Source organism: Amblyomma maculatum, unplaced genomic scaffold, assembly GCF_055883805.1.
Source record: "Amblyomma maculatum isolate TAMU_Amacu unplaced genomic scaffold, ASM5588380v1 scaffold_19, whole genome shotgun sequence".
Lineage (NCBI taxonomy): Eukaryota > Metazoa > Arthropoda > Arachnida > Ixodida > Ixodidae > Amblyomma > Amblyomma maculatum.
The window spans coordinates 9206304-9221628 of NW_028146744.1; the positions used below are offsets into that span (position 1 = coordinate 9206304).

The 15325-nt window shown below is 46.1% G+C and overlaps 1 protein-coding gene across 7 annotated transcripts in view; it reads left to right on the plus strand.

Moving 5' to 3' along the window:
• LOC146171650 (uncharacterized) overlaps window positions 1-15325 on the plus strand; it is a 121532-nt gene that overhangs the window by 15828 nt on the left and 90379 nt on the right. For 6 of the 7 annotated variants that reach the window (XM_084586441.1, XM_084586443.1, XM_084586444.1 and 3 more), the window contains 5 exons: window positions 2779-2922; window positions 3118-3175; window positions 3499-3627; window positions 8260-8401; window positions 10297-10516. In XM_084586441.1, coding sequence (XP_084442567.1) covers window positions 2779-2922; window positions 3118-3175; window positions 3499-3627; window positions 8260-8401; window positions 10297-10516 — 693 coding nt within the window. The remainder of the gene's footprint in view (window positions 1-2778; window positions 2923-3117; window positions 3176-3498; window positions 3628-8259; window positions 8402-10296; window positions 10517-15325) is intronic. The other variant, XM_084586442.1, reaches the window with a different exon arrangement.

The following is a 15325-nucleotide window of genomic DNA, read 5'->3' on the forward strand; positions in this document are numbered from 1 at the left end:
ACGCATTGACTATGGCTCGATGGTCTATGGGTCCGCATCATCCTCTGCTCTAAAATTGCTTGATCCTGTGCACCACCTCGGCCTTCGCCTCACCACGGGCGCTTTTCAAACTAGCCCAATTGCTAGTCTTTATGTCGAGGCGAACCGATGGCCACTGCAACGAAGAAGAGAATTTACTTGTGTCACTTATGCTATGAAGGTACTATGCCAACTGGATCATCCATGTCGCCGGCTCCTGCTTGACAAAACTAGCGCAGCACTTTTCTCTAGAAAACCATCTCTCACACTACTATATCCAATCAGAGTTGCCACACATATTGAACATATGGACGTTCCGGTTCCCAGTCTTCGTACAACTTCCATAAAAAACTTAATTCCTCCTTGGGAAATGCACACTGTTAATTGTGACCTGTTGTTTCTTGAAGTGGGGAAGCAGTTATATAACCCCTGTTGCCATACAGCAGCACTTCATGTCACTTCAGGCGAAGTACACTTGTGATGAATATTACACTGATGCCTCAAAGTCTGCTCAAGTGCCCTGTGCAGCACATGGACCGCAATTTTCACTTTCAAAAACACTGAACAGACAAACAAGTATATTTACGGCTGAATGCCATGGAATTCTGCTAGCTGTGAGATGCATTATTGAAAACAAAGTACGAACAGCGGTAATCTACACAGACTTCCTCTGTGTTTTAACCTCTATATCTTCTTCGAAATTGCATAAGAACCCAGTCCTAAATTCTCTCTTTTACAACCTAGTGTCTGCCCATAAATTGTTGGAACTTAAAATTACGCTATGTTGGGTACCAGGCCACCGTTGTATGTCAGGCAACGAGGTTGCTGATAGGCTTGTTGGGTCAGCTGCCCTTCGAAATGACACAGACATTGACAAGATAACTTATCATGACCTCAAGTCACACATAAAAAACATGATTCGGCAGCAACAGAAAATAAACTACACACAATAAAGTCAAGGATAGGCAGGTACACCACAGAAAACCGAGATAGATTTAAAGAAGTAGCTCTGAGCAGGCTGAGAATTGGTCACACATACATAACACATACATATCTTTTAACAAATTCTCCTGCACCACATTGTTTGAGATGTGGTAATCGGCTTCCTGGAATTCATGTTTTAATTATATGTGCACAACTTGAATCAGAAAGGAGACTTCACTTTTCCCTCCTTGTACACTCGTCAAATACCTGCACACCCATCCATTTTTATTGGTGACAACCCAATGTTTCCTTTAAAGCATGTCCTTAAGTTCTTATCACAAGTAGGGTTTTTAGATGGAATTTTTTATCGACGTGGGTCTCAGCCCGTTCCTCCTTAAGAGAACGGGTGAGATCTTTTAAAGCATCTACGTATAAAGCATCTACATAATTTTTTCCCAGCTTATTATACATCGCAAATGAATTTTAGGCCCTATACACCACTGTTTTTAGTGATATTACAGAGCAAATATATTTTTAGGCCCTATACACCACTGTTTTTTATCCCTTCTTGAAACATCACAACTATCACATTACATCAACTTGAGTACACCGTTAATCTTGCGTTTGGCACTCTTTGGCCTGAGACGCTCTTGCGCCATTAAATCCATCATCATCATCATCAACACTGTCATCATGATCCATAAATCCTGGCCTCAGCGGCCGCTTTTTGATGGGGGCAACAGAAAGGCGCCGTGTGCAGTGTGATGCCAGTGCATGTTGAAAAATCCCAAGTGGTCGAAATTTCTGGAGGCCTTCACTACGGTGTCCCTCATAGCCCGAGTCGCTTTGGGATGTTAAACCCCACAAACCAAAACATGACAAGCCCCTATGTGAAACTTGCTGAAATGACTTCTCCACATTTGAACCTCATGCAGAAAATCCTGAGCAGTAAGGAAAAAAAACAGTCCTGCAGCTAGACTATTGGAGACTAGGTAGAACAGCAGGCAAGCTTTAGGCCAAGGCTGCTTGTGTTGTGCGACGTGGATGATGGTAGAGCATTAAGCCGGCTTTTGGTCTAATTTTCAGTGTGCAATTAGTGAAATGCTTTGTTCATGAATGTTTTGTAGAGACTGTAGCTGAACCAGTATTTCCTATGGAAATTTTACTGGCGATTTGTTCACCTGGCTGACCTGCATTTTCAGCACCTCTTCAATGCTCTTCGGGGTCTTGCTGAAAGTTGCATTGCATTCTGGCTTTTTCATTAGGCTTTGTTTAATGGCATGTTGGGTACAGAGGCAGATTGCACACCTGTAACCCTAGGTAAGTCTTTGGCTACTACTCTCAGCACTATCTTAAGCATAAGCCATTCATTCTCTACTTTGTAGTGGAGCATGCAAAATGTGCCTGTGTGTCCCAGGGGCAACGTGAATGCAAGGGTCCTGGCAGGCTGATATCACCCTCCATATGAAAGGAGAGGCCCGAATTGGCAGCTCCTCCCAAACGCCAGGCAACGTCCAGTCAGTGCATGGCCATCTCTGCTGCCAGTGCCATGCTCGTGATTTTTCGCTCGCAACGCTGATGCTGGCAGTGATGCTGTTTTTGTCTAGAAAGATTTTGTTTTAGTTTACCTTGTCTCAGCATTTGTGGTAGGCTTGCGAGTGGTGTTGTGCTTCTGTCGAATCATGAAGCCTGTTTTTGGACTGTTAGTTTTCTGCGCACACTGATTTTGTGCTGCCAAGTGGAAGCGTCATTTGTGTTCATGACTTGGTGATAAGAATGGCTGAGCAGGTATGGCAGCCTTTAGCAAGTCTCCAGTGTGTGTGATGTGCTGTGCAGGTATCCCTGTGTCTCAGCAGCATCTCATCTGGCAATGCCAAGAACTTCCGGACGAGTCGTCCCTACACGACTGTAACATCACTGACGGTGCCACTCTCAAGTTGGTGCTTGGCATGCGAGGTGGTCCCATCAACACCCGCAAAGGTGAGCGGCGGTTGTGTGCACGCTTTTCCACCTACTCTTCACGTCGGTAAACAATGCTTGAAGGTGAGTTTTTGTCCATTTTTGATGTGCAAGCCAGGGGCGGGTAACACTGGTTTTGTGCAATGTTTTGTGGAGGGCCTCACCACTTGTGCGGTGGTTGTTGAGGGATCATTTTGAGTGCTCTTGCTTGTGCAGCCTCCCTTGAAGATCGCCCTACCTTGTATGACGTGGCCAAGTATCTAGACAGCAAAGGGTGAGTGTGCATTCTTATCTGGCTGCCCCATTTCGCTTTTGGCCTCGTAAACTGCTGCTTCTAGGGCACTATGCTTTTGATTTGAACAAGTGGGCATTGTTAAGATGTCAAATGATGTCCTGCCGTTGCACGTTTTCTCAACATAGTGTTGTATTTGGAATAGTGGAATGTGTGGCAGGATGTTTCCTAGTTACTGTTCCCCACCGGTCACTGATTGTAGTTGCTTGTAGCAGGAAGCTCAGTCGTAGTGATATGAGGGCCCCTTATTTTGTGGATGGAGGTATAATTCAGGTTGCTCTTTATTTCTTCTTGGCTGGCTGTAGTGACGAGATAACTGGTCTGAGTACTGCTAGACTCCGGGCAGTGCGGATGGTTGTGATGCGTGAAGGAGACAAAGTCCACCTGTATACCGTGATGGATGGTGCCAGCAGGACGTCCTCAGGACTGCTCAGGTGAAGCCTCTCTGGTCTCATTTTGAATGTACTCATGGTTTACTCAGTGTGACGTTCAGAGCTGCAGTTCATTGTTCTGCTGTGCCCCAAGAAGTTTTTCGGGGCTTTGTTCTTTCCTTGTTTTGTAACTTGTGTGGCTGGTGGTTGAGAAGCTGTGGGGGCATGGCACACATTCCAGCTCAGCATTGCCAAGGAACAGCCAGTTAAGAAGCTGCACCACTCAGCCAGACCTGAGCTCACAAGGAAAGTATGTGGCTTCTCGCATTATTAGCAGTGAAAGCCTATCTTTGGTGGCATTTTGGCCGTACCCTTGCACATGGACCATCGCAAAGCAGGGGAACCATCGTGTCTTGTCAATAGCTTTCACTGATAGAGCATGCGGTGCTTTTTCCTGGGTCCCTTTTTCTGTGTAAGATAATGCATGTCTAAATTATTCGAAATGAGTGCAGTATGTTCTCTGCTTAGGTAACTAATTATAAAGTTAATATCAGGTACTGCCTTAGCTAGTTTTATAAGTTAAACATGAATGTAGCGCATGTCCGTGTAGCTAATTCCTCTGATGTTTCTGAATCCCCCAGTGTTGACCCCCTTTGAAGCATGTGTTTCAAGGGTTGACCCTGATGTAGTGAACTTTGTGCACCAATTACTTACGGGCTAGTGTCAGGTTCCTTGAAATTTGGCCAGACCACTCATAATTTTCACGACAATAAAACACAAACCACTGCGAGGATTAAGGTGGAAACAGCAAAACGTCTTAGTGAAGGCACAGCACTGTGCTTGTCCTCCATCAGCTTCCATGAGCAGAGCATGCAGTTAGTTTTGTTGTGCTACCATACCAGAATGTAGCTCTTGTGAGCTCTAGCGGAGATGGTGGCAGCTGCTGCCGGTCAACATGATTGTTCGTGAAATGTTCCTCCATGTTTAGGACCACGAGGGCTGACTGTGAATGTTTGCTAGGGGACACCACTCGCTTTTTAGTTTTGGTTTTCATCCTGTGCTGTTCTTCTCAACCATCATGCAGAAACTATGTGTAATGAAAAATGTTGCTTTTTCTTGGTTTCATTATGTCCAGGTTTAATGTTAGCGCTGCTGCTGGTGCATTGTAAGTTTCCTAATCTGATCTGCCCACCTAACTTTCTGCTGCCTCCAGCTACGCTTGCCTTTCCTTGCAATCCAGTCTGTTACCCTTAGTGACCGTCGGTTATCTTGCCTTCACATTGCATGTTCTGCCCATGGCCGTCTCTTGATTTCCACTAAATTTCAGTAACTCGTGTGTTTTCCTTGACCACTTGTGCTTATTTCCTGTCTCTTTAAGTATTATATAACTACCACTTTTTGTTCCATCACTTTGTGTGGCTTCAATTAAAGTTTTTCTTAGGCCTCCACATTTCTGCCTCATAGGCGAGTACTGGTAAGAGGCAACCGTTCAATATGACAAGAGGACAATATGTAGGATACCGGTAAGCTGCTAGTATCTGAGCGCTTGCAAAAAATGTGCTCCATCCCAATCTTATTCTCCTAGTTATTTCCTTTTCAAGGTCTGGAGCTGCAGTTACTACCTGTCCTAAGTAGACATAGTGGCCTGCCATTTCCAGTGCTTCACTGTCTATTGTAAACTGCTGTTTCTTCCCGGGGCTACGGAACATTACTCCAGTTTTTTGCATATTAATCTTAGGCATACCTTTCTGCTTTTTCTCTCTAGGTCATCAATCACTCTTTGCAGTTCATCCCTTGAGGTACTTATCAAGGCAATGTCATCAGCAAATCTCAGATTACTGAGGTATTCTCAATCAACCCTGGTCCCTAACTGCTCCCATATCAAGTCTCTTAATTTTTCTTCTAAGCAAGCTGTGAATGATTCTGTAGTCTTTGAATAATTCCTTAAAGCTGTGAATAGTACTGGGGAAACTGTGCCTGTTTGCCTAGCACCTTTCTTTATTGCTCTCTTTATGGATCACTGTTTGGAATGTGCAGCCACTGTAGATATCTTCTGCATGACCGCTGCGGTTTCGCCTGCATGACCGCTGAGGTTTCGATTGAGTCAGATGCGAAAATTGGTCTTAAAGCGAGTTCCTGAATTCTTCTTTCTCAGTGCTAATTTTTTTAGGGCTTTCTTACAAGTCTCTTGTTCTCTCTTCCCATCTTTAATCCCTTCATCCCTGCCTTCCCTTCTCCTCCCTAGCTATCTCTTCAAATCTAGTCTAATTCTAGACTTTACCAGCCTGTGGTCACTGCATCGCACCTTACCGACAACCTTCACATTCTATACAATTACATCCAATTGTAATTTGATTTGGTTTTATGACTATGCAGTTCAAATTTGATTTGGCAGCAGAACTGCTGTAAGTGCGTGCTATTCAGTTTAGGAAATCACAGTCGTCATTCATACTCTTTCGCCGCGGCAGCTGCTTTTTGATGGTGTATTGTGCGATATCAGAGCACATTAATGAACACCAGAAATATCCACTAGAGCTCCCTCATAGCAAAGTTGCTGTGTGAAGGTCGGAATACATGCGGCATTTTTTTCCACGATTTTCGCGCGTTGAAAACTGCCGCGCTGACGCGACGGCCAGCTCGAGATACATGGAACGACGAAGCAACGTGAGCGCCGTGGTGGATGACTCGATGCGAAAGAAAATATATCAGTGAGCGGAAATAACCGTAGAGCGAGGTGCGTGACGGAAGCGAAGCTGTCCGTGTGTTAAAATCGCGAAAGGACTCATTCCAAAGCTACTGTGCTAAATGTAGAAAGCATACATACATAGCGCAAGGATTTGGCTTGCTGGAATGAACGAAGGTATACCTCGGAATGCCCACTTGGATACCAGCGGCACGGTTCTTTTTTTTAACACATATTGCTTCAGGGAGAAAACAAATGCATTACGATCCGAGAGCAAATCGTATACTCACAAAAAAGCGACATTCTGTGCTTGGTTAAGCATTTATTTTCACGATAATCACATTTCTGCGGCCAAACGGCCGCACACCTCGTCGGCCATGGCGGCCATGTTGACAGCGGCCGCTTAAACCGGAAACACCAGCCTTCTGCGCTTGTATTGGCTCGCGTCCGCAGTAGCTTCTGGTTCGAGAAGACGCCGCGCCGCCCGCGCGTCAAATATCTGGCAGGTCCAAATCGGAGGCGGCGGGCGTTTTTTTTTTTTTTTTTTTTTTTTTGCCGCGGGGCGTCGAGTGCGCGCTGTCAGGCGTAAAGTGACGGTTTGACGCGGCAAAAACGCTCCATGTATTCCGGCCTTGACCCCGTAAAACCAAGCTAACCCATTCCTACTGTTTCTGCATCGTGCTGGAAGCGTGAGAACTCCCTGGAAAAAGTGGCCCTTTTGGTGCCATGTTTTTGTGTTTGTGTGGTGCAGGTAATGCTTTAGCAGCGTAGGTAGTCTGCATTGTCTGACTGCATGAACATTGGACATTGTTTTTGTATGCATTAGGAGAAAGTGTCTGAGGACGCATATCACTGCTACAGGCAGTGATAGAATAGACATGTCCGCCATTTCTTGCTCCCTTTACGATTGTGCACCTTGGCTACAGTTTGCTAAAAAAAAAAAAACAGCAAAAATTGGATGCTACTGTCTGACCTTTGGCTTTGCTTGCAACTCCTTTTTGTTGGAGTGTTTCCTGCCCAGAGATGTGGCAGCAGCTGAGAGTGCAGGGCTAAGCGTTGCACTAGTCCAGAATGCCTAGCTTTCATGGAGGAGTTCTGGTGTTTTGTTTTTGTTAGGTAGAGTTGCATGGCAAGCCTTTGTTGTTGATCTGTAATGGAAAATATTAAAATGCGCAGATTGAGAATGAGGAATCCTTCAAGTTACGAGAGACTAATGTTTGACAACTCGCCTCGCGTTATATTCACAAAGGAATTTTTTAGTTAGCTTGTAAGTGACCTTTGGGACTAGGCTCAGGAGCCACTAGAGAAAAAAACCTTTAGAGCGCAGCTCTTCTGTACGGTGGTTGAGCCATGTCATTGCTGGTGCCGGTATAACCGACTGAAAGAGAGTCGTGGACTACGAGATAGTGGCAAGCCAATGAGAATATCTCATAAGAGAAAGAAGAGCTTCTGGCTCCTTCTTCTGAGCAATTCTGCTCAGCTTGCGAGAAAAATAAACAGTGCTTTGTAACTGCACATGCATACATGCAAGCATCTCTCAGATTCTGTACCTCAGTATATCGCAAAAACGCTGTGCTTAAATTTCACATTAGGGAGCATCTTAATTGTCCCCAAAATTTTTTTAATGACCTTGGGGTAAAGCTTTGTATAGTTGCAGAGGAGGAGGTGGCTACAGATATAGAAAGGCAGAGGTAAAAGAGAAGGCACCAGAAAGATAAGAGTGGTGTTTGGGTGGCAGGAAATCGAGAGTAGCGGTGGGGGAGGCTGCATGCATTTAACTATCGCAGATGTGGTTTCACTTAATCATGGTACACGCGTGTGGGGCGTTGCCTCGCAAATGATATTGACATATCTGCTGCTTTTGTATTTGAGCGTACCATTTATGGTGTTTTATAGTGGCCTGAAAAGATGGCATTATAACTGTGTTTGTGCAAGCAAAGTACATTTTTCCATCATACCATAACAGCATTGTGGGATGCTAGGAGCTTACCCATGCTTGTGTGTCTGGCAAGGTGCAGTGAGGACAACACCCCCCGTGAGCTGAGCGATGGAGGCAGTGCCTCAGAGGTCATCCGCCGGAAGAAGGAGAATGACAGCCTCCGCGTGAAAATGGAGCAGCTACAGAAGGAGATGCGTGCCTGCAGACTCCGCAAGGTGATGCTGCTGACACTTGGTTTTGTGCATTGCATGTTAGTAATGTTATGTGACTTGATTTCGCCACATGGCTTTGTCATTATGGTCTCTGCGGCAGACCATCAGTGGGGAAGCCATCCATGGAAGCTTCTGGTAGCTGTGCTGCATGTGCATAGCACATATATGGGAATTTAGAAGATGGTTCTTTTCCTGAATGTTCAGACTTGGCATTTGCGTTAGACATATGCTTTAAATTACACAGTAAAAACCTTGGTGATTCAAACTGTCAAATCAAAAACCTAATAATTAGAACGATTTATGTGTCCTCATACTCTAATGTAAATGTGGCCAGGTTAATTTAAAGGTTTGCAGCGCTATGCTGGAATGCCAGATTCCAATTTCGTTGTAAGCAAATGAAGCGGCGGCCCACGAGGTGGTTGATATAGACTTGTGCGCAGCCATGGATACCAATTTTAAATCGATGCCCTCTCAGTGCTTCATCAAGGTACGGCCATCCATATTGACGGCAGAGTGCTTGTTGTCCTGTGATGTGACCGTTCTTGCTAGGGGCCCACCCTTGCTGACGAGAAGCCTCAAGTCGCCAGCGCCAGAGAAGATGATGGAGACTTCACAACCGCGAAACCCTTGAAATATCCAATAAAGTTTTCACTCACTCACTCCTTGCCCGAAGTGGGTTGACGCAACATGAGCCTGCACCATTTCTTATAATGTACTGAGGTGTCCAACAATGTATCGGACATACAGTCTATTTTTCTTAAAGGTATGGCAGATAGGCTCATCATTATAGTCGTGTCTGATGTATGTCGACATTCTGCTCTCTGCTCGTACATGATGCTTAACGTTGTGACATATTTTGAGGCGTTGAAAGAAAAGTTAGCTCTTTCCAACTATGACACAGATGAGAGCCTTCACTCCCTCTTGTCCGCATTGAGCATCACTGACACTCGCACAGGCCGGGAGTGAAAGTGGCAGCAACGCGACTTATGTCAGTAGCCTCCTCCCCTTTCTTCTTGATCGGCTTTCATTTTAATAAGCTATTGCTAAAGGTGCAAAACAACTTAATGTTAGACTAGCTCTTCTTTACTGGCAAACTGAGCACACCATTAAATCTTGCGGCCGCTGACAAAACACAGATTTATCTCATCATGATTGGCTTGCACCATCCACTGTGACAAGTCATTGGATCATTCTGTGATGATGGCCTTTTCGAATGAACAGTGTCCAGAACCAGCGACATGAGCATGGCTGATGACATGGTTTTGTTATTGATGGGTTGGATAGACTGATGGACATACAATCTGAAATCTCGACCCTCACAAAGAGGGATCTGTACTTGGTTTTCAGTTGTGGTAAGTCTCAACTTGCACTTCCAGTGACTGCATTAGCGTAAGCACACAGCACAACAGGTGGTTCACAAAAACAAACAAAAAGAAATAAACTTCTTTTGTGTGATGCTCAGCTGAAAGCAGTCCGTGCCGTTTAATCAGCAGTGTGCCTTTTTGTGCAGCATGCAATATGTCATTGGGCATCACGCCTCCCCTCTCAGTGCCATTGTTTACGGCCCGTGAGAGATGCGGGAGGCTTTTTAATTGTGACATGCAGCTAAACTCTGAAGGGGTTATTGGTCTATGAAAAAAATGGCAATACACGAGCTTATGAGTGATCTTGGAACGACGAGAATATGTTGCATCATGTTACTGATGCTGTCGGGCACGACCTGCTTCGCATTGAGGAGCCGCTGCTCAGCGCGCAGTTTTGAAGGGGATAATTTGTATGTCAGATATAATTCAGAATATCCTGTAACTGGATCGGACTGTGGCTCGATTTGCACTCGAGCAGTGTATGAAACAAGGCAATGCTGGAAGACGAGTGGATGACCAAACATGCATTTTCAGTTGGGCAAGGCTCCCGAGAATGATGCCGCAGCCGAGGAACCAGCACCGGCCGAGGAACCAGCACAGGCCGAGCAGCCTGCTGCCGAGGAGCCCCCGCCGCCAAATCCAAAGTATTACTATCAACCAATTCGGTTCCGAAACACCAGGCGTCCGTATGTTGGACCTGACGGGCCTTACTACAGTGATTCACCTCCGTGGTACCCCTTTCCACCTGGGCGTGGTAAGACATCCTCCTAGCCTTAGCAGTGAGGAGGCAATTTTTAGACATGTGCCATGCACCTTGGACTGCAAGTGGAGTTTGTAGTGTGTTAGGTAGGAAAAGGAATTCCAGAAAAGGATAAGTAGGCTTTTTTTCAGGATGCAGTCATTGAGGCTGCAAAAAATATTGAGTTAACTGAGCTCACCAAAAGTATTTAATTAAAAATCTAAATTCAGCACACGCAGCTTTCATTCTTCCCGCTGGCATACTGCTGGCAGCAGATCACTGCCTGCAAGTGCAACCCATGAGGGGTTGTGCGCTGAGCATCACTTTGCATCAGGCATTGAAAAGGAAGGGCGCGCACGCCGATGTGGGGCTAGTTCAGAGCGTGGGAGTTGGGACTTGGCATCAGAGCTGCTGCGGACGGTGCTTTGGAAAACGCTGCTGCAGGTTGTAAGGGGTCTAATTGTGTTACTGGTGCACTATAAGCGTGGTGCTATCTCATTGGGGAGCATCACCTTCAGCAGTGAGGCAGGCTTTGTACTAAGGTGTCATAAGAAGTGTGAAATGTCGAGAGGTTGCTCTCTGCACTCACAAGCGCACCCCCTTTCATCTGCCCCGTACCATGGGCAGTGCAGTTTAACTCACGCCAAACTCCCCAGTTTCCAAGACGTTTACGTGCCCTGCATGGCTCATGCTGCCCTCTCCTGCTTTCTGTTGTAAGTACTGTTAGTGGCTGCAAAGAGTGGGCCACGAATTCTAGTGGCAACAGTGGGGGACAAGTTGCCAGTTCGTCTGATTGACCATGAAACCTGTTCTAACAAAACAATTATTGCTGGGGTCTATTTCAGCCCAAAATATTGCCTGTCAGTATGTACTTGTTCCTATTCAGGTGCAGATCGGAATTACTGGAGCATAAAAATCGTCTGCTGTATGTGCACGTGCACATGGAGTGCATGACAGTTTGAGTGAAATATAGGGCCATCAGTGGCACATTCTCAGGTGTCCCAGTGCTTGTGCATTCGGACTCATTCTTTGACCCTGGGCTCTGTTTGCGGTCTCTATGCAGATTCCCCCGTCTTTTTGGATGTCACTGTTGAGCTGGAAGTCCCTGACGTCCCCTTTTTGTAAGCATTATGGTAGTGTTGTTCCAAGGAGCTGGTACTTTTCGAGGTCGTGAGGCAGTGTGTATACAGGCTGGCCAGTTTTTCTGGCATGATCTCTCCATCATAGTTCAGCAAATCTGCAGTTACGTGATCCTTCCCAGCTGCTTTACCCCTTTTCATAGCTTCTGATTTTTTCTTTAATGCATTCTTGGTAATGTGCATAATGCCTGATTTGGTCTGCACCAGAGGTGCGAGCAACCTCATGAGGTTAGGGCAAAACCTCATGAGACGCCTTGCTATATCTACTGTGTGGTTATAAATGTAGCTCTAAGAGATTCTTCACTATAGAAGGCCACAGTTGCACTGCAGCTTAATAAGCGTCCCGTGATGAAAGGGTCGGTTTGCCCTGCCGGAGTGGTTAGGGTGTTTGGCTACTGTGCCCAAGGATCTTTTCGACGACTAAATGCTAGGCGCCTGTGTACTGCGCGATGTCGGTGCACGGTTAAGAAACCCAGGGGGTCGAAATTTCCGGAGCCCTACACGACAAGTCTCTCATAGCCAGAGTCACATTGAAACGTTAAACCCCATAAACCAACTTGTATTGCAGCACGAACCACAAGAAGGGACGACGACAGACAGAGTGAAAAGAGCGCTGTTTTCACTCTGTCTGTCGTCGTCCCTTCTTGTGGTTCGCTCTGTAATACAAGTTAGATATGAACCAACTAGCCCGCCATGCAACTGTTCCCATAAACCAAATTAAACCAAAGGGTCGGTTTGATTTGTGGCCAACTTTGTGAGGTTGCTCACATCTGGTCTGCACTACTTGCTGATCTCATTATCTTCCTGATTACTTCAGCTACATTATAGAGCAATGTAGAACTCCTCGCCTCTTTGACTATCTTATCCATACCAGTGATGACATTGCCTACTTTGTCCCTAAGTGCATACATCTGATTTTTGCCTATGCATAGTTTCCTCCTGACTGCTTTTAGGCCACTGGGATTTTTTAGAGCATTCTCAATTCGGGGGTCTATATTGTACTTCCTTGTGCCGGACACTTTATGTTCATTGCTTGGCTTTGATATTTCTGCTTTCTCACTTACTGCAAATCTATTGTTGTTCTTCATCACTAGTTTTCTTTTTGTTTCCTCTGCAAATCTAGACTTATTTGAGATGAGTCCTCATCTTGTACAGTGAAGTTTTATGATTTTTAGTCTCCCCATTCAGGCTTTTGCATGCTCAAAGGGTCTCTACGTTCTCCAGCTTCTGCTTGCTGGAGAAGATTCCAGAACATTTTGTTCTGCAAACTCTGCTAAGTTCCCCTTCATCCTAGAGCATCCTCCGCCTGGTATCTAGCCTGCCTACCTTGGCATTTTATTTCTGTTCTGTTCTTTTGTAGAGGCCTTCATCTACCTGGTCATCATAAGTAGATATGTAATGACTATGATGCCTGCCACCCTCTCGGGAATGCTATAGAACACCTCCATGTTACCAGCTACATGCTTATTGGCGAGGTGGCCTACTTTGATAGTGTGGGGCCCCTTAGATAACTTCTCCTAACCTCACTAAGCCCTATGATATATAGTTCCTTGAATAGCACTGCTAGCCTGTCTTCCAGTGGTGGCCTGTCTGGAGCCAGCTACTTGTAGCACCTTCCCCTGCCACCGTTTTCACTTGCTCTGTGGGCTGGGGGTTAATTGGTATATTACATTAGGTGGTCTAATTCTCTTCTGGTTAGGGAGTGCATTTCCAGCGGTGATCAGGCCACACCCGAGACCTGGTTGTGCATTCCATTGACATTTTGACTTAACGAAAAATTGCTGGAAAATTTCGTGGCACCGGGATTCGAAGCGTGGTCCTCTTGCATGTGAGGAGCATCCTCTACCCCGCCGAGCGTCTGCTAGAAATCTGTGGCAGTGTAGATTCCAAGAGAAGGACATTAGGTTGGTGGATGCTGCCAGTACAGGAGGGATTTGGGCCCTGCAGTGGGAGTCATATGCCTGATTCTGTCGTGATTCTTGGGTAGAACTACTCGTTCCAGCAACCAAGTTGGATGTTTCAAATAATCGGAAGTGGGTAAACTTAAATTCTCTTTTTGAGTGAAAACATTGTTAGTGCCCACTATTGGGACTATCAAAGTAGAGCATCACAGGTGCCCGTGTAATTCTCGATGAGCGTGCATGCAGACAAAAGCTAGGTGAGCTCGCAGGAGGCAAAACAGGAAGGCCATTTGGAAGCAGCTGTGCTTGGCTCACTGTGCAGCAGCCTCCAACATGGCTCCTCTTCAGACTGGGGGTTACAGAGGATAACAAGTTAAACCTGGAAAGCGCATAAAAACAACGGACAACAGAAAGAGAGACACACGAGCGCTCGTGTGTCTGTCTCTTTCTGTTGTCTGTTGTTTTTATGCGCTTTCCAGGTTTAACATGTCTAACCAACTCGCCCAAACGCTGCCATTATAGAGGATAACAATGCAGCAGTGAACTGATGGCTAAAGGTGTCGAAATTGACTGGATAACAGACGTAAACATTCTCTCGGGGCTGACCACAACAGTTGGGGATGATGAGGTGCAAGTCTCTGTTTTTAGACTGTTTCACTATACAGTGAAATCTCGTTGATACGATTCAGCTAAATACGCTTTTCGGCATAATACGTTTTTTTTTTTCGTTCCCGGCCGATGCCCTTTAGAGGTAATGCATTTTTGTACGGCTAATACGATCGTATTTCCACGTCGGTTTGGATAATATGATCGTGGAAACGTCTTCCGTAAATTTCGCGCAGTTTCGATTTTCACGCCAGGAGGCAGCAAAAGTGTCCTAGCGGGATCTGACAGTAGCTGCAGTGGTCGTAACTCCCCTAGCGCTCGTGGCCGATTTTCGATGTTGGACATGACCTTTGCTAGACACGTGTAGGAATCGCATCTCTCCAACTATGATGATGACATCAGAGCCAGTCCTTTGCAGAGGGTGGGCAGAGCTACTGAAATTATCGCATCGAGCGAAACTACAGGCACGGCGGACTGAACACGCGACGGCATGCGCTTCGTATGCTCGAGGCTTGGCCTGGCTCGGCTCGGCTCGAGTCCGGCCGTACCTCAGCACAGCGTCTGCAGCAGTGTGGCGGCCTCTGGGAGCCATTTTCCCAAGCTCGCACAACAAAAGCGCTGAAGTGCACCGAAGGTTTTTAGCGCCATCTATCCTAAGACATAGTAATCACGGTAAAATCACGTGACCAAGAAGCAGTGATTGGCGCATGCATTGACGATGCTGTAGGCTTTGTTGGCTTTGTGTTTGCCATTTCTCGTTGCCATTTTGGTTTTCCGAGCGTTCAGCTTGCACTTCGCACTTATCGTTTTTGTTTTGGTGCCGCGTTTCACCCGTGCGCTTCACCATGTCTAGGAAGCGTAAAACGTTATCGCTGAAAGAAAAACTTGATATAGTCGACGACAATCCGCAGAAGAAACGTGTCGACCTGGCACGCGAACTTTGTTTGCCTGTTTCCACGCTGAACACGATCGTCGGCAAGCGAGAAGAAATTCGGAAAAACATTCAAGTCTTCGGCGCCGGCGTGAAGCAAACAAGGGGCGCCCAGCATGGCAAGATGGAAGAGGTTCTACTGGCGTGGTTCAGGGAAGTAAGGGCGGCGGGCGTGAACGTGGACGGGACAGTTGTTCGCGAGAAAGCTGATGAGATTGCACTCTTGTTGGGCATTGAAGATTTTAAA